The sequence below is a fragment of the Dama dama genome, chromosome 9 (genome assembly GCF_033118175.1).
Source record: "Dama dama isolate Ldn47 chromosome 9, ASM3311817v1, whole genome shotgun sequence".
In the NCBI taxonomy this organism is placed as follows: domain Eukaryota; kingdom Metazoa; phylum Chordata; class Mammalia; order Artiodactyla; family Cervidae; genus Dama; species Dama dama.
The window spans coordinates 5,912,794-5,932,256 of record NC_083689.1 but is presented as its reverse complement, the minus strand read 5'-3'; the positions used below and the strand labels follow the sequence as shown (position 1 = coordinate 5,932,256).

General features: G+C 45.8%; 2 protein-coding genes and 1 non-coding gene across 4 annotated transcripts in view; 1 reads left to right on the top strand and 2 right to left on the bottom strand.

Annotated features, from left to right (window-relative positions):
* Nucleotides 1-7,990: 7,990 nt before the first annotated feature.
* The window catches only part of RNF130 (ring finger protein 130), a 183,839-nt gene continuing 172,366 nt past the window's right edge, over nucleotides 7,991-19,463 (bottom strand). The window contains exon 8 of the mRNA XM_061149627.1: nucleotides 7,991-9,602. Coding sequence (XP_061005610.1) covers nucleotides 9,493-9,602 — 110 coding nt within the window. The 3' untranslated portion in view covers nucleotides 7,991-9,492. The remainder of the gene's footprint in view (nucleotides 9,603-19,463) is intronic.
* LOC133061648 (uncharacterized) lies at nucleotides 14,839-18,131 on the bottom strand. 2 transcript variants are annotated; one of them, XM_061149629.1, is made up of 2 exons: nucleotides 16,963-18,131; nucleotides 14,839-16,668 (listed from the first exon to the last, which is right to left on the bottom strand). In XM_061149629.1, exons 1-2 carry the CDS (start codon nucleotides 17,105-17,107, stop codon nucleotides 15,869-15,871), a joined length of 945 nt encoding a protein of 314 aa, XP_061005612.1. In that variant the 5' UTR covers nucleotides 17,108-18,131; the 3' UTR covers nucleotides 14,839-15,868. The 2 variants fall into 2 exon arrangements, with proteins under 2 accessions (XP_061005612.1, XP_061005613.1); XM_061149630.1 differs by having other exon boundaries at nucleotides 17,077-18,131.
* LOC133063046 (U1 spliceosomal RNA) lies at nucleotides 17,962-18,124 on the top strand. The gene has a single exon (XR_009694353.1). It is a non-coding gene; the product is annotated as a U1 spliceosomal RNA (small nuclear RNA).

Sequence of the window (19,463 nt, the reverse complement as noted above, 5' to 3'; positions counted from 1 at the left end):
GACAAAGCCCTGATCGGACAGTCAGAGAGCATAGCACACTAGGCTGGGAGGTAGCAGCAGAATTCCAGGATATTTTCATCACTTCAGAAAGAAACCTCTTAGCTCTTCTCAGTCATTCTTATACCCCAACCCCTTCCACCACCCCACCACCACCCCAGAAATCAGTCTATCTGTAACCTTATAATTTTTCTTATTCTGGACACTTCATATTTTGGAGAGGGTGACTGACAACACGATGTCAGCCAGGCTCTTCTGCCCCACTCTGTCACAGCCTCATACCTTATGTTCTGTAAACAACGATGATGCTGACCTTGGTAGCACTGGGCCTGCACGCCCACTTGGCCCTGCGCCACTTTTGTCTGTCTTAGTATATCAGTAGTCTTTGAAGACTCCCAGCTGCTGTTGCCTGGAGAGAATAAACCTGTCTGCAGTCCCCACAGTTCCTCGAGTCTTCTTCCAGCTTCCCCTGTCGCACCTTATCTACCCTCGGTTCAGTGACCCGTGTGAGTGGCAAGAAACATATAAAGGAAGTCATACGGTATCATACAGCCTTTTGTGTTTTGTCTCTTTCATTTACCGTAATGTATTTAATGTTCATCTGTAGCATTCTTTTTTATGGCTGAATAATATCCCATTGCTTATATATACCGTGTTTTATTTAGCCATTTGTCAGTTGATGGACATGTGGGTTATTTCTCCTTTGGGGCTGTTATGGGTAACACTGTTATGAACATCTGTGTGCAAGTGACCACGTTTTCAGTTCTCTTGGGTAGACCCATAAGAGTGGAATTGTTGGATGGGGAATACGTGTAACTCTATGGCTGATTCGTATCAATGTATGACAAAACCCACTGAAATGTTGTGAAGTAATTAGCCTCCAACTAATTAAAAAAAAAAAGAGTGGAATTGTTAGACCATATGATAAAGCTATGCGTTTGAGGAACTGTAAACTGTTCTCCAAAGCAGATGCACCATTTCACATTCCCACCAGTAATGTGTGAGGGTTGTAGTTTCTCCATATCTAGTCAATACGTGTTTCTGTGTTTTTTATTATAGCCAGCAAGTGGATAAAAGTAGCATCTCATGTGGTTTGGACTTGCATTTCCCTAGTGATTTTTGATATTAAGCATCTGTAGGGAAAGAGCAAATTAGCCAAGATGGCTGTGGTCAGGTTCCCTCAGCCCCGCCGTCACTCTTGCCCCACGTTTTGTAACAGTGATTATTGTGTAACCGCTGAGATCACTTATGGCGCTGCTCTGGCGTGTCACACGTACTCGCTTGGCCACAGGCTACTTCTGTCCTGTAGGGACGCGTAAGCTCCAGCTGGAAAGCCCTTGTGGTCGTGTGCGGTCGTGTCACGTCACGTCTGCTGCTCCGGCTGCTGCGCCAGCCAGCAGAGAATAAACGCATCTGCAGATCCTACAGCTCCCCGCATTTTTTTCAGCCTCCTAGTTCGTGCCTTGCCTACCATGGGTTCAGCAGCAGTGCGCAGTGAGATACGGTGAGAGAGCATCTTTTCATGTACTCAGTGGTCACTTGTCTGTCTTCTTTAGAGAAATGCCTATTCAGAGTCTTTGCCTGTTCTAATATAACGTTGTCTTTTTAACTGTTGAGCTGTAACTGGATATATGATCTTAAGCCTACTTCTTTCATTATTTTAAATCCATTCCCCTACTCATTTACCCTATAAGATGGGCATTTTGAGGTCAGTATTAAAGAGATAAAACTGAAATCCAGACAGGTGATTTGCCAATTTCATACTAATAAGTGCAGAAGTAGTATTAATGTCCACGCCTTCCTGGTTCCAGCTTTTTTCTACATGTACTGGACATTTGCTGTTTTTGCCTCAACATCCATTTCTTCCTGCAGAGCATCATGATTTTGCTATAGCAACCACGTCTTTCAGCTCTCAGCTCCCATCTTTCAGGTGAAGCTGAATGCACTAGTGGGCTGCAAAAGAAGAGCCAATTCTGGCCTTGGCTCTGTAAAATGGCACATTTTACCTCTGTGACCACAGTGGCTAGTTCAGTGATGGCCATGTGCTTCCAACCAAACCAGTCAGGGTCAAGGAGATACCATTCTGGTCTCCTGGGGAGGCAGACCAGCTCTTTTGCTAATGAGGCTATGACTAGCAAATGTGTCCTGGTGTCAGTATTTGAGGGCCAAAACATTCCATAAGTGATATACACATACTCATGGCATTTTAGCTTTTGGGAAACACTACACTTTTTTTTGACTTAGCTTTTGAGAAACACCACATTTATTTTTTGACTTATGCCAGTTTGGATTGGGGTTTCAGTCATTTGCAACCAAAAGAGTCCTCATTGGTACAGGTTTCCACCAACAGTACTCCATGTGGCCAGTGAATCTTTTTCAATAAGTTTTTATTGAAATGGTTATATTAGCAAATCCTGCACATACAGGTATGCACTATTGGCATATAGGTATATACCATACAGTTTCACTACTTAATTATACTTACATCAACCATACAGACCTAGGAGTTGTGCTGCCCAGAACATTTTAAGGGTTGCCAAGAAATCAGCTCACATTGTATTTGTAGGTATCTGTGTTCTAGACAAAGTGACCCTTCCTTATAGGGAGTCCCCAGATTAAGCTAATGATCAGTTTTATTTCTTGGATATTTGATATGTGTTTTTTTTCTGGTACAAGCTATCCAGTGGTGAATTAAATTCAGGTACAGTTTCCCTTTCATCCCTTGAGGTGGAAAATAAGTCATTGGCTACACGTAGGTATATCCCCAGCCTCCCCTACCCCAAACTACCTGTGCTATAGTTAGAAAAATAGTTTTGTATGCCACCCTCTGAGATGTTGTGCATAGTTTGCAGAAACTCAGAGGAAGAGATGCTGAGCTCTTTGAATGGCCGAAATATGAAAGCGCTAACTTTAATATGAGTATAAAAGCTACTGAAGGTAAAAAAACAATTGTGACGTATGTGGTCTAGGACTTGGACTAACGTCTTTTAATGTTTAGGAACAGGATTGTTCTATTTGATGATGGGGTTCCCCATATTCCAAATAGCATCTCCTAGCTTGGAGTCTTTTCCTGTTTTTATAATCACTGGGTCAAGTTTCCTTAGCTAGAGTCACTGCCACTCAGAAGTAGACCCTGCTTTCCATTCTCAGCCTAAGACACCAGCTTCTGGCCCTAAGATTGGGCCAACGGTACCCTTCTTCCAACTGGGTCAGCAAGACAGGCCTGGGCTGCCAGGGAATGAATGGACATGATACCCTCTCACTTCTCTCTAGGATGGCATGTGTCATCTCAGGCTGGGTACCTAGCAGAGGAGTTGGGACTCTGGCCCTGGTGACCCCCACTGGCCTGGTCCCGTGGCAGCTGGTAGGCAGTAGGCAGTGAGTCTTTCTTCTTAGGAACAGCTTACTCATCTGGGAAAGAAATGGCCTGAGATGTGACAGTCTACCTACTCCACTGCTTCTGTTTCCATAGACATCTTGGCTCAGTACCGCCCAGTCACTAGAAAACTCCTTTAATATCACATAGTGTAAATAGTGTAAATGTGTGTATCTGTGTGCATGCTCAGTCATGTCCAACTCTTTGCTACCCCATGGGCTGTAGCCTGCCAGGCCCCTCTGTTCATTGAATTCTCCAGGCAAGACTACTAGAATGGGTTGCCATTTTCTTCTCCAAGTATAAATATACCTGGACATAATTATGGATGAAGGATAATTCCTATAGCAAATTAGAATTCACTTTGTGTTGGGTTAAATTTGTAAAAATAGCTCAGAACAATCATCTGTAACTCTCCACAGATGCTAATAGCTCTAAGTTGCTAAGAGCTGGAGAGAGTGATAATCACCTGAGGGGTAAGGAGCTCATGAAAGCTAGTCAGACTTCCCAGATGACCAGCACGCCCCTTGCCTGCACACAGTCCTGCCCAAGTGGACTATAGCAGACTGGTGAGAAGTCATTTCAGGCCAGCATTAAATGAGCGGGTGATCCTAGGAGCTGTGTCCCGGCGGATCAAGACCCCACTTCAGCTGATAAAAGGATGCTGATGACATCCTCCAGCTCTTGGCCCTTCCACAGAAGAAGAATGTGTGTGGTTTGTAAAGGTGCTTATAGCTGAGCTGGACACCACCCTCGGCCTGAGTAGGCATGCTCTGGCTGCTGCCTCTGAGCCACCGGCAGTGCTTCCCCAGGCCTGCTGTTTCTGAGAAAGTTATTTCTCTCAGGCTGCTGAACCGGGTCTGTGTCACCTCAAACCTCTGTCTTTTTGTGGACATGCATGTGGGTGATTCAGTGGGAGGAACTAGGAAACCTGGGACAGAGGTCTGAGTGAGTCCAACAGCACCGAATCCTTCTGAAACATTAATACTCAAGTCTGCATGAAGTTCACAGTTTCTTTGTTTTCTGTTTGTCATAAAGTATCTTTCTCTCCGGCAAGTCAAAGTGAAGAAAAAAATGGCTTGAGCTATTGTAAACTGCAAGAGGCAAAACCCCAGTTAAGCCCCAAGTTATAAACTGGGAGCCTCCCAGGGCCCTGTGGGACCATGAGAGTCAAGTCTTGGGCAAATATATTGTTCTTTTAGCACTCGAGACTGATGGCATCGCCTCTCCTCCGTGATCACCGAAGGCTGGTGGGATGCAGCTCAGGAGAATTCAGGTGACTGCTTTTACCCCATGTTCACTGGAGACCCACTAGACTCTTCTTCAAGGTTCAACCTTTGGGGATCTTTCAGGGCACCCCTAAGAAAGAGGGCACACCTCCTGACGACCCCCGGAGGAGTGATGGGGCTGGCCAGCTGCGGACACGGCCTCCTGTGGGAGAAACCCTTCTCCTCTGGCTGTGGGAACTGGCGTGCTTTGTTTTTCCTGCTGCTTTGTAGGACAGTAAAAAAAAAAAAAAAAAAAAAGCACAATTTCATGAAGGAAACACAGGCACCTTACCTCTGTAGCCTTTTTTTCTGAATTTTCTCTGTAATAAAACTTAAAATCTTTAAGGCGTGCTCCAGTCCTGCTAAAAGAATCTTAACCACATCCATGGATGTTCCATGAACATGACATTCATTTCGTCCTTTTCCAAATGGACTTTGGAGTGATTTACCAACAAGGCCAAAAGAAAAGGCAAAAGTCGATGCATCTCACTTTTAACAACTGCCTTTAATGGGGAAGACACTTATTTTAAGCTGTGGATGTCATAGCAGTTGCCCCATATATGGAGTTGGGAGTGAATTCTAAGTTTAATAACCCCAAACCCCATCTCTGGGCATTAGTGAGGCTTCTCCTGGCACAGCAGTTAAGTGAATACCACTTTTCTTTTCTTACCACTTTTCTTGAATAGGGAAGTTATGCTCAGTGGTTTTTTCTAAGTCAGTTGCTGTCTGTAGCCCCTTCTGTCCTCAAATGTCATTGTCCTGGTTCTCAAATCAGTGGGTAATTTTCACCCTAGACTGGCTTCCATCATCATCTGAGCTTAGCTTAGGACCCCCAGGCCTGTCTATACCCACTTTCAGAGACTCTAACCCCAGTGAGTGTGTGTGGGAAAGAGGGGAGGGAGAGGTTTGGGGCACCCGAGGACTGGATGACATGATGACTACTTTGGTAGCTCTCGGTAATGTGTCCATTTAACACAGCTTCCCAGTCTTCTGATGTGCAGTGGAGCCACACACTGACCACCCTTGCCTCCCCACACCTCTGCCTGAGGTCCAGGGCTGTATTTGTGACTCCCCTAGAGGTCCTGCCAGCCCTCAGATCTAAGCTGTCCCCATGCGTCTCCCCCCTGTGTCCCACCAACCCCACTGGGTCACTGAGACCAGCGCTAGGCTTCCGCTTCAATCTGAGGACTCCCTCCTCTCCCACTCTCAGCCAGACCCCAGCACCCAAGCATACCCAGCTCACCCCCACCCCAGCTCCTCCTCTTTGCAAAGCTGAGGTGTGGGCCCTCCCCACAGCAAAGCTCTCACTCCCCAGGAGGTGAACCCCAAGGCCCTGCTGGTCTCAGCGCCTCTTGGCCTGCATGGCATCCTCAGCAGCCACACGTCCTGCTGGTGGGGTTCCTGAGCTGCACCACACCCTTCCATCTACGCCCTGAAACCTCTTCATCATTCACCACCATTTCATTTGGGCTCACATCTCAGCTGGCTGATAATGTGCCACTTTTCTTAACAGCCTAATGATCACTGGATTCACCTTAACTCCCTATATATGTGTTTGGCACCTAGTGAGAACTTCCTACCTTTTCCCTCTCAATGCTGCTTCCTGGAAATGGTGCTTTTGTTTCATGAAGTTTATGAGCGCCAACCATTGTCAAACCATCTCCTTGTTTTCGTACAGCAGAATCACTGCTCAGATGATAAAGGTGAACAGCGAGCAAGATAACATTTTGATTTTTTTCAATTAAAACCAGTTTCATATAACACGTAAGTCAAGAAAAGAACTGGATGTGAGGGGTATTAAAATATGAGAAGAGCTTATAAAGTCCACAGTAAATATCAAGTTAGTCAAATTTAGTTATTCTATTTTGCTTAAACTCTTTGCAGCCCCACCTTTCAGAAGTTGGGCTGTCAGCTTCAGATTGGTGCATCAGTCTACATCAGGGTGTTCGGGGAAGTGTGTCGTGACAGTCCCCTGGGCCAGGCCTTTCTTCAAAAGTGGGACTCAGCAGACTCTGTGAAGACGAGCTCCGGGCGGTAAAGCCTGTCTCCGACTGAGGGGGCAGAGGCAGGCAGCCCTGGACCTACCAGGCCACGCCCTGTACTGTGGGCAGCTTGGCTGCCGATGGGCCAGCCGCCTCGGCTCTCTCCCGCCCCCTTCCTGAAAAGAAAGCAGGGCGATGGGCAGTTCTTGCCTTGGGGAGTTAAAAACCACCAAACTGTAAGCGTTTGCAACCCAGTTCCTCACAGATCAGCTAGCGGAGCTGGCTGCTCCAGGCCCAGCCCCACACTTGTCCTTGGTGCCTGCTGCTGCTTCACCCAGCTGGGCCTGGAGACAGGGTGGAGGCCATGCCCAGAGGGAGCCGGGGAGCCAGGCTCAGCTCAGAGCAGTCTGCTGAAGGGTCAGAGGCTTTGTGGTGTAAGAAGCTCACTCCTCTACCCCTCCCACTCTTCAAATAGCACTCTCCGCCCCCTCCCCCCCAAACCCACAAAAAAGAATCAGATTATCATATCATTCCTGGCTAATAATCACTGGGGTACTCATATGGGGCAGAAGCACCTCTCTACACCCCAGCTTTCCAGGACACTCTGCTGCCTGAACCTCAAGCTTCTCAGGGGCAGGACTGCCTACAGTGAGAAGTGCATTCTCTGTAAGCAGCCAGGGGTCCCGCCCTCTGCCAGGATCCCTGGGGGTGGGGTGGGGGCTGGGCAGAGGATTTCCCCTTGGCACAGCTGCCAGCAAGGAGGCACCGTGTTGTTTGGGACTAAAAGGGCCACCCTCACTATTCCTGGAAGATGTGACCTTCCCGGAGAAGTTACTGTCTCTCCGGACAAAAGCAGGGCATTCTGTAGCTGAGTAGGAAAGTGGCCCCGAGTTTTAGGAAAGGATGTTGAGTTGGGATCTGAAGCACTATTCTGAGAGAATTTCCTTGTAAGAAGTGCCTCTTTGGTTACTTGACAGTGAATGTGTGCCCTAGATTTACCAGAAATTCAAATGTTATATGAATAGGCAGACTTTTAGGTGTCTAAATTTTTAGTTTCTTCTCAAGTAATTTCATTTCTTTTCAGTAAAGGAATGTCTGGAGTGAAATTTAACATATATGCTTTCATAATGCACAAATCAGAAGCAGACGCTCCACTGGGATCTAAGTTCTGGTTCAGGAAAACAAGGCCATGGTAGTGACAACATGGTCCGAACTGAGTCACCTTCTCTGGAAGATGACCAAACCAAACACTAGCGCCAGTGCACGTCTGAAACCTCTGATAGACCAAGTTCTACTGTCCTTGAGATATATTCTCTCACTGTAAAGCCAGTGAGGCAAGCCTGTCTTGCTAAACGGTGCTCTCTTGGAACTGTTTATCAAAAATATTTTTATAGTGCAAAGACTAGAGTACAAAGGAAAACCAAATAAAAGCCCTTGGTTAAAGGTAAAAAGAAAAAGCTGTTAACTCTGCACTGCTCCATCCTCAAATGCTGCTGGTCACTTGGAGGTGACATCACACCCTGGTTGTCTGAGGGGTTTCGTTCCAGACACCACTGTGTCTGAGGCATCGGAGCAACACATCACAGCAGGAGAAGCCAGCTTCACAGGAGAGATGGCAAGTGTTCCCCTTAAACTCTGTCCTACAGAGTCAATACGAATAACAGGGCAGGTCTGCGTGGCGTGCTGCCAGATCAAATCCCAGGCACATGGAGCTGAAGTTACCAGTCTCACACAGGAGCTGAGGGTTTACATGTCCATCTCTATGTAGCTCACATCCACAGGAGAAACAGGCTGAACTATGGTGTGTTCTTGAGCAAAAAGGATGTGCAGTCAGTTTTATCAGTTAGCTCACTGTGGTTCTGTGTTGGGAGCACTCTGGAGATAAGTGTTTCTTGAGATGTTAACTTGAACGTGGGAGGAACACGTGTGTCTCTGATGTCCGCAATGCCGTGAGCTCCTGGGCTTGCTTCGTGCTTCAGCTGAGGCTGACGGGAGGGGACTGGGCTGGTGGGTAGAGACTTAAGAGGGGTGCTTATGTGGTGTCTCACAGCAAGGAGGTGGTTGATTTTTCTCAAGAAAGCACTCTGAGCTTTTTGATTTTGACAACCACTGGCCATCACCCAGAGGGCACCATGCCCAGCTGGCCTCCTCAGCACCCCCCCCCCATACACCTTAGCAGTTGCCAAGAAGACAGGTCCACCGGCCTCAGGGACAGGACCTTCCGTGTCTCAGTGGTCACAGAAGCACTGGTCACCTTACACCATGCTCTACTAGGGAGGCCAGCAACAACACGAACAGCTCCCCACCCTGCTCAGCCTGCCGCTCCACTGCAGCGCTCAGGGTCAGTTTCAGAGGAGGAACAAAAGACAAGGCTTTCTATTAGGAAACTTTAGAAGGAGACCCTTAAACAGGAAGTAAAGTAAGAGACAGGAAAATGCAGAGCAGTCCACGGAGCAGCAACTTGTGCCCTGCAGCAGTAAGAAGCAGCGCCTATAGGCTTTAGTATGCTTTATAAGTGGGGAGCACAAAAGTTATTTAAAAAACCCCAGCATCACTCCAACACAGAAGAGCATGTGATTATTCAGAGCCCATTGGCAAAGCAATCCTAACCCCTGGGCCCTGCCTCTTCTCTGGAAACAGCCAGGCTTCTTGGGGCCATGTTCAGTGGCCAGCTTTGGGGAGGTTTTCCGTGCCGTGAGGCCGCCCAGGCAATAAAGCTGCCCTCAAAGCCTCACCTTGGGGGACTTTGTAACCCTGAGCCCCAACCTGTGCCTGGAAAGCACTGCCATTCTCCCAAAATGGACACTGACAGAAGAATACAAAACAAGAAAGGTGATCATAAATCAAAAGGAAGTGACAGTCCACTTAAAAATCAGGTTTTGTTCTCATCATACATGTCCAAAGATGGTTCAAGTGTGGAGAATTCACTTTCGTACACCAGGCTTCGAGGGGACAGAGAGTTCCGATGAAAGAAGTGACCGCCTGGAAAAGAAGCAAGAAAGATGGACTTAATAGGTCGTCAGGTCTACACTCCCCACCTGGCTCGAAGGAAAAAATGTGGGTTATCTTCAAAGCATCACATTTTCTCAAATATGTCCATTTGGGCTCTCATGAAAAGAATACAGGTGTTCCTCAGTGTAAGGACACTTTAAATATATAAATGTCAATGCTTGGATCCCCAAGAGATTAACCACTGGAGCTCTTCAAGCAAAAGCTGCCTGCTGCTCTTAAAATGACTCCACTTTTATACATTTGAAGACTTCTGTTCTGAGCCAAGCAGGATGGTGGAGGTAAGAGTGGGCACAGTCTTTTCATCAGTTGGGCAGACTGATAGGTCAGAATGCATATTAAAAAGTTTCTATCTATATCAGAGTTCCTTTACATGATTAACTCTACACATGTTAAGATCAGTAATTTCCAGTCCTTTCTCAGACAGCCACTGTGAGCTGATCCATGTCTCTAAATAATATGTATACATACGGCTGATTCATAATATTGTAGAGCAGAAATTAACACAACATTGTAAAGCAACTATATTCCAATTTTTTTTAAAAGGTGAGAAAAAAAGAAAGAAAATCCATCAATCAGTTGGTGTGGTCTTTTCCGGGCAGTTTATTGTTTGGTTGGTTGTGGCGGGCCTCAGTGGCGGGGGTTTGCTGCAGCCCCCGCTTGTGGCCACAACACAAGCTCTTGCTGCCACACAGGCTTTCTCCACTGGCTGCACGTGGCTCCCGAGCCCAGCCTCGGGGGTGTGTGCCCTCTAGCTGTGGCACGCACTTAGTCGCCCTGCAGCATGTGGGGTCCTAGTTCCCTGACTAGGGATTGAACCCATGTGCCCTGCATTGGAAGGTGGATTTTTAACCACTGGACCACCAGGGAAGTCTTCATTTGGCTATCTTCACACTAATACAACACTGTCCTGATTACTACAGCTTTTTGAGTCTTGAAATAAGGTATTATAATTTCTGAAACTTTGTTCTTATTTTTCAGATGATATGATGGACAGGGAGGAGAGGAAAGATATTATATAGAGTATAGACAAGTTTTAAATGAAACCATTTCATGATCACTTCTTCTTGTTTAACTTTCCTTCTGCATTTAAAAAACCGGGATGAATTAAAAGATGCTTGCCCTCTGTATAAGCAGACCACGTAGAGGAGTCCCAAGTAAGAGACAGGATGTTTGATCTCTGATCACTGAGTCTCAGCGCTCAGAAGAATCTGCACAGTCCAACCGGGCTTAAAGCTTAAAGATTTAAAAAACAAAAGAAACCAAGAAGAGAGGAGGTTTTCTGCTCTGCACGAAGAACTAAAGCCTCCAGAAGTGGAAATGACCCGAGTTTTTTGTGTTAGTGTGTTGATTAGCTGACACCAAATCTTTGGTAATAAACCATGGGTCAGAATTTACTTAGTAATTTACCCAGCTATTAGCCAGTTTGCTTGAGAAAAGTAAAATATCGAGAGAGGAACACACAAGCAGCTGGGTTTCAGAGAAAGGCAGGATGCTGGCTTTGCCAAGAAAGCATGGTAAGTTTTCAACACCTGGAAATGCCCTGTTTACTGATTAACTGATTCTTGTTGGCTACATAATGTCATGAAGTAAACTGTTAATGGAGGTATAACCTGTATGCAGACACGCACAATGTAGAAGTTTACAGCCAGGGGAGTTTTTACAGAGGAGATACTTGTGAAATCACTGGGTCGAGGACTAGAACCCTACCAGCACTCTACAAGGGCCTCTGTTGATCCCACTCACCAGGCCTTCTCTCTTCCTCCGAAGGAAACCACAGTTCAGGCTTTTAGACCGTGGTTTAGTTTTTCCTGTTTTTAATTTTACATCAATAGAAACAGAGCATATATTCTTTTCTGCCTGGATTCTTTCAGACAATATTATGCTGTGACATTCATCTATGTCACTGAATATAGCAGTAGTTTGTTCACTTTCATTGCTGGGTAATACTCCACCGTATGACTGCCCCACAATTTAATTATCCAATTTTCTATTTTTAAAAAATAAAAATAGAAGATTTTTATTTTTTAATCTGCACTGCATCTGAATTGTGGCATGTGGGATTTTAGTTGTGGCGGGAGATCTTTTATTTGTGACATGTGGGATCCAGTTCTCTGATCAGGGATTGAACCTGGGCCCCTGCATTGGTGGCTTGGAGTCTTAGCCATTAGATCACTAGGGCAGCCCCCAATCTTCTACTAATGGACATTAGCTTTGTTTCCATTGGGAGCTATTATGAATACTGCTGTTAGGAATATTTTTGTGTGGGGGCTTCCCAGGTGACGCTCGTGGTAAAGAACCTGCCTGCCAGTGCAGGAGACGTAAAAGACTTCCATGGGTTAGAAGGATCCCCTGGAGAAGGGCATGGCAACCCGTTCCAGCATTCTTGCCTGGAGAATCCTATGGACAGAGAAGCCTGATGGGCTACAGTCCATACGGTTGCAAAGAGTTGGACATGACTGGAGTGACCTAGCACACATACACATGTATTTTTATGTATCTCTTGCACACCTGTGCATCCAGTTCTCTTCAGTTTAACCCAGGGGTGAAATTGCTGGGTCTTAGGTAGATGTATATACTGGCAGTTTTCCAAAGTGGTTGCACCAATTTTTACCCCCAGCAGTGGCTAAGAATTCCAGTTGCTCTATATCTACACTAATTTCAGGCAAAGACAGGTTCGATAAAGGACAGAAATGGTATGGACCTAACAGAAGCAGAAGATATTAAGAAGAGGTGGCAAGAATACACAGAAGAACTGTACAAAAAAGATCTTCACAACCCAGATAATCACAATGGTGTGATCACTCACCTAGAGCCAGACATCCTGGAATGTGAAGTCAAGTGGGCCTTAGGAAGCATCATTATGAACAAAACTAGTGGATGTGATGGAATTCCAGTTGAGCTATTTCAAATCCTGAAAGATGATGCTGTTAAAGTGCTGCGCTCAATATGCCAGCAAATTTAGAAAACTCAGTAGTGGCCACAGGACTGGAAAAGGTCAGTTTTCATTCCAATCCCTAAGAAAGACAATCCCAAAGAATGCTCAAACTAACCGCACAATTGCACTCATCTCACACGCTAGTAAAGTAATGCTCAAAATTCTCCAAGCCAGGCTTCAGCAATACATGAACCAAGAACTTCCAGATGTTCAAGCTGGTTTTAGAAAAGGCAGAGGAACCAGAGATCAAATTGCCAACATCTGCTGGATCATCAAAAAAGCAAGAGAGTTCCAGCAAAACATCTATTTCTGCTTTATTGACTATTCCAAAGCCTTTGACTGTGTGGATCACAATAAACTGTGGAAAATTCTGAAAGAGATGGGAATACCAGACCACCTGACCTGCCTCTGGAGAAACATGTATGCAGGTCAGGAAGCAACAGTTAGAACTGGACATGGAACAACAGACTGGTTCCAAATAGGAAAAGGAGTATGTCAAGGTTGTATATTGTCACCCTGCTTATTTAACTTATATGCATAGTACATCATGAGAAACGCTGGGCTGGAAGAAGCACAAGCTGGAATTAAGATTGCCGGGAGAAATATCAATAACCTCAGATACACAGATGACACCACCCTTATGGCAGAAAGTGAAGAAGAACTAAAAAGGCTCTGATGAAAGTGAAAGAGGAGAGTGAAAAAGTTGGCTTAAAGCTCAACATTCAGAAAACTAAGATCATGGCATCTGGTCCCATCACCTCATGGGAAATAGATGGGGGAGACAGTGGAAACAGTGTCAGACTTTATTTTTTTGAGCTCCAAAATCACTGCGGATGGTGACTGCAGCCATGAAATTAAAAGACGCTTGCTCCTTGGAAGGAAAGTTATGACCAACCTAGATAGCATATTAAAAAGCAGAGACATTACTTTGCCAACAAAGGTCCGTCTAGTCAAGGCTATGGTTTTTCCAGTGGTCATGTATGGATGTGAGAGTTGGACTGTGAAGAAAGCTGAGCGCCAAAAAATTGATGCTTTTGAACTGTGGTGTTGGAGAAGACTCTTGAGAGTCCCTTGGACTGCAAGGAGATCCAACCAGTCCATCCTGAAGGAGATCAGTCCTGGGTGTTCATTGGAAGGACTGATGCTGAAGCTGAGACTCCAGTACTTTGGCCACCTCATGCAAAGAGTTGACTCATTGGAAAAGACCCTGATGCTGGGAGGGATTGGGGGCAGGAGGAGAAGGGGCCAACAGAGGATGAGATGGCTGGATGGCATCACCGACGCGATGGGCATGAGTTTGAGTAAACTGGGAGTTGGTGATGGACAGGGAGGCCTGGCGTGCTGCGATTTGATTCATGGGATCGCAAAGAGTCGGGCACAACTGAGTGATTGAACTGAACTGACATAAGTATTACTTATTACTTTGCTATAAACATTATAGGTTTTCTTCTAAAATAGTGTATTATGGCAGACAGAATGTCTTAATTTTAGTTTGAACCCATTTATCTATCTTTTATTTTATGATTAGTGCTCTTTTGATTCCCATGTAAGCAACTGCCTATCCCACGGTTTTGAAGATACTCTGTTTTATCTTTCAGAAGCTTCATTGTTTTACATTTCACATTTAGATCTATGTTCCACTTCAAATTCATTTTTGAGTATGGTGTAAAGTAGGAATTAAGATTCACTTTCTCATTATAGGGCTTCCCTGGTAGCTCAACTGGTAAAGAATCCACCTGCAATGCAGGAGACCCTGGTTCAATTCCTGGGTCAGGAAGATCTGCTGGAGAAGGGATAGGCTACCCACTCCAGTATTCCTGGGCTTCCCCGTGGCTCAGCTGGTAAAGAATCTGTCTGCAGTGTGGGAGACCTGGGTTGGGAAGAGCCCCTGGAGAAGGGAATGGCTACCCACTCCAGTATTCTGGCCTGGAGAATTCTGGCCATGGACTATACAGTCCATGGGGTCTCAAAGAGTCAGACATGACTGAGTGACTTTTGCTTTTCTTTATATTCAGCTGATACACAACCACTGATTGAAAAGACCACTCTCATGCTCACTACTATACAGTGCTACATTCATATGATCAAGTGTCCATAAATGCATGGTTGTTTTGGGACCATATTCTGCACTATTAAGCTATATGTCCATCCTTGCATCAATACCTCACAATCTTAATTACTGTACCTTTATAAAAAGTCTTACCATCTAGTTTTGTATCAGTGAAGAATACTCTATTAGATAAGGAAGAATGGGTGTCGAATTTCAGCAAATGCCTTTTTTACATTTATTAAGATAAAAATATGACTTTTCACTTTCATTCTGTAAATGTGTTGAATCCCACTGATTTTCAGTCTTGCTTTTTTTTTTTTTTTTTTTGCAGTCAACGATGATTCTTTATTTCTCAGGGTTACATATATACTAAACCAGGAAGAGAGGCATCCCAAAGAAAATTCTTCCCCATGTACATCATCTTTAAGATAACAATCACCAGAGCTCTCTCAAGGCGCCAAAGGCATCCTACTTATCTTAAGGGCAGTCGTGCAAAGCCATCTATCTGCACCTTGTGTGCATTCAAGGCTCACTAATGGTCTGTTAGGAGTTAACTTGGATAGTAAATTTCAGAGGGGTGGCGGGACAGAGAGCTATGTCTGCGAACAGACCCTTGATAATCAATCAAGGCAGCTCCCAGAGTCAGCTCTTTCAAGCCGCTCCCCGCAGCTCCCCCTCTTTTATTTAATAAAATGGCACGCCTGATTCTTTTGGCGTAAATAATTACTGTGTAGGACAGCCTTGATGTCCCACAGCTCTTTGACAAATTTCTTTATGATACAAGGAGTAATGCACACAAAAAGCGCTAATACCAGAAGCATGGCCACGACCCCTGAAAAAAGATGCCAAAGTGAGGTTATTGAAGGAAAACTGGAAAACAAACTGTTAACAAACTCTTCAGCATTTTCTGCCAAATCCATACTAGCCCGAGGAGCATTTTCTATATCAAGAATTTCCTGATGAAGTTGTACTAGATCTAAGGAAATGTTTTCATTATGCCAAATACCATCTAAATGTGATTTCACTCTGTCCCAAGGAGTTTCAGTATCATTATAAATTTTTGGTGTAACACAAATCCAACGATAGTTAGCATGACATCTAATTTTTGTTCTTAGCTTTAACCCTTGCACTTCTTCTCCCAAAAATCTTACTGCATCATAAAGCGCATTTAGTCTATCCTCTAATTTTCTATCTATATCTTCTTGAATCCCTAAAGCCTTTGAAGTGTTTTTTGCCAAATCGTCTACAATGCTAGCAGTATGCACAGATTGAGCTAAAGATACAGAAGCAGTAACAGCAGAAGCAATCAAAGTTATTAAGTGTTACTACTCCTAGAATTATCAATCCTATCCCCCTTCTTGGCCTAGCAAGGGCTGTACGCACTCTTTCCCATAGTTCAAGCCCAGACTCTTCATACCAGGGCTCAGTAAGATTTACAGGCAACATAACAAAAGGTGGTTGTTTAACTATCAAGACTCCAGAATTATTTCTTATTCCTCGAATGCAACTGGTTAGGGTACAATTAAAACAATGAATATAATATTGACTATTATTCTTAGTAAGATTTACAGAACCAGCAATAATCATAAATGGATAAGGTACACAAGCCCGAGGATATCTCCAGGTTGCATTCCAAAAAAATCCACCTTTAACCTTTTCTCCAGTCTGCATGAAGGATCCGCTTGTTTCAAAAGCGGCCAGCAACTTCCAGACCTCAGTTTGATAAACAAGGGTGCCGCCAAGATTCCAAATTCTCGCTGCAAACCGTCTGTTACTTTCCTTTCCGGGGTTTCTCTCTGAGTCTGGCGACCAGTCCCACAGTGAGTGCGTGTCATTAGTAATAGAATACACAGTAGCAGTCTCATCTCTACAAAGTTTCCATGGCACCGCTATATGTTTCCCTTTATGCCCCAGGCCACAGAATGGGATATCCTGGGGTCCTGTCCCGTTGCGTCGCTGTGCATGCCCTGTGAGCTTGGTCACACCAGGAATATCCACACTCCAGCCAGTGCTGTAATCAGAATATCCAACATCTGTAACAGTGAGACAACCTGAAACATGATTTCGGAAAAAGCACATTGGTAATTGTGAAGAGGATCCCGTATAAGAAATACTGGCATTCTGTGGAAAAATATGCTTATCAGAAAACCCCCCCAAAAGTATTGTGTCATTCACATACACAGGAACAGAACTCATTTCCCATCCAACAGGCTGTAAAAGAGGGGGATCAGGAACATACGCCCAGAAGATACTGGCTTCCATGGAACTTATCTGGTTTAAAAGAAGTAATGATGAAATTAGTATACTAGTAGGAGAGGCAGGGGAAGGGTTGGAAGCATTCTCACATGCCATCTGTAACAGTGCCTGTATCTGCTGAGCTGTCGGCAGCAGGACCGTCTCCTGGATTGTGAGCTGTCTCATTCGCTCCACCAGTGATCTCCTCTGCCGTGCGTACCAACCTTTCCGGGAGCCAGCGCGGCGCTTCGGCATTCTTAATAGTTTCAATGGGCAGTGGCCGCAAGGAACTTTCGTCGAGCTCCACGCTTTTGGGCGCCACTTGCCGGGCCAGCCGGAAGATTTCAGCGAGCAACACGGCGCGTTCCTTTAGGCTTGCCGAGCTGCAGCTTCCGCGCCTGCTGCGCCATCTGCGCCGCGCGCGCCTCCATCTCCAGCAGCTGCGCGCGCAGCCCGTCCTCACGCGCGCGGTAGATCGACGTCAGCTCTGCGCGCTGCCTGTGGATCTGCGACAGGTCCGCGCGGCTCTCCCGTTCACGACGACGGGCGGAGCTGGCGCAGCGCCGCGCGCGCGTGCTCGGCTAGCTATCTAGAGCGGATTTTCCTCTCGCAGGCGCGCCGCCTCGCTGTCAGTCAAATCCGTCTCAGCCCTCAGGTGGTCGACTCGCTTGCAGGCCTGCAGTTCCTTGTGCTGGCGATGCAGGTACTGACGGCGCTCCGACAGCGGCGGCTCGGCGCCCTCTCCCGCCGCGGCCCCTTCTTCTTCTTAGGCGCCATGGGCCGGGGCTACGGGCCCTGACCCCCCGAGCCCGAAACTTCCGGCTTTTGAATGCCTCTGTGAGTCACGAAGCTCCTCCGGCGGCGTGACGGTGTTGCTGCAGTTGCGGAGCCGCGTGGTGAAGCTCGACGTGGTGGGCGAGTTGTAGTCTTCGGTGGTCTCGGCGATGAACTCGGAGACCGAGATCTGGTGGTCTAGTGGTTGAGACTCTGAGCTTCCATGCAAAGGGCATGTGTTCCATCCCCGGTCAGGGAACTGAGATCCCATGTGCTATGTGTCACTCTCCTATTGAAAGGAAGCTTCAGCCAGTGCTGGTGATTCTGTTCGTGTCCCTCCTACCTGGCAGAGGAGATACCATTATCAAGAAGGAGACTCTCCCAGGGCGAGGCTCACCCATTGCACTCCGGTGTGTTGACCTCTGCGATTTCCTCAAATAGGGGAAACTCGACTGTGTAGTTTATGGTAGTGGGGGGCTGCGGGCGCGCTTTCCCCTCCCCGCGAGCCTCCAGGCGCGCTCTCTCAGCCCCGTTCCTCCGCCCTCCTCGAGCCGCGGCGGCAGCGCCTCAGCAGCGCTAGGGGGCGCCCCGGGCCCGGAGCGGGGCGGCGGCGGCGGCCGGACCGGGAAGCCCTCCGCGCCTGCCCCTGTGGCGGAGCCGCGACGAGCCAGGCGGCGGCGGCGGCTCCTGCGAGCGGGGAGGGCAAAGGACCCAGTCTTGCATTTTTTAACTAATTTAACTTGGCTGTAATTTTTCCTACTTGTATATTGTCAATTCATTTAGCTAATATTTTATTTGGAATATTTGTATCTATATTAACAAAATAAATGAACTTGTAGTTTCCTTTTTGTAATGTCTTTGTCATGATCTGGTGCTGATGTGACGCTGGTCCCCTTGCAGGACTTGAGCCCTGCAATGAGGAACTTGGTTTGTTCCTCTTTTCCTATTCTCTGGACAAATTTGTTAAGATTGCTTTATTTCTTCCTGAGATAGTTATTATAAACAATTCACCAGTGGAACCATCTAGGTCTAGAGTTCAAATTTTAAAAAAATTATTAAAAAATTAAAGTGTAGTTTGATATTATAACATTCATAATATAATATATATATAATAATATATTAGTTTCAGGTATACCACATGGTGATTCAATATTTTTATAGATTATACTCCATTTAAAGTTATTATAAAATGCTGGCTATATGCCTTGTGTTACATACTATATATCCTTGTATCTTATTTTATACATAGTAGTTTGTATCTCTTAATCTCTTACCCCTGGAGTGTTCCTCTGAGGGAAGAGTTTAAACTATGACTTTTATTTATTATTTAGGTTTAGTAATAAATTCTGGAGAAGCAAATGGCAACCCACTCCAGTATTCTTGCCTGGAGAATCCTGTGGACAGAGGAGCCTGGTGGGCTGCCGTCTATGGGGTCGCACAGAGTCGGACACGACTGAAGCGACTTAGCAGCAGCAGCAGTAATAAATTCCGAGAATTTAGATTTCCTGTTTCAGATTTCAGATTTCCTGTTTCTTCTATGTCAGCTTTGGTACTTAGTATTTTTCAAGGAGCTTGTTCATTTCATTTAAATTTCAGAGATTATTACCACAAAGTTGCCATGATACTTTTATTACTAATTTTTTTATTATAGTAAAAAACATAACATAAAATTTGCCATCTTGGCCATTTTTAAGTGTATTGTGCTTGTGCTAAGTCGCTTCAGTTCTGTCCGACTCTTTGTGATCCCGTGGACTGTAGCCCACTAGGCTCCTCTGTCCATGGGATTTTCCCAGCAAGAATACTGGAGTGGGTTGCCATTTCCTCCTCCAGGGAATCT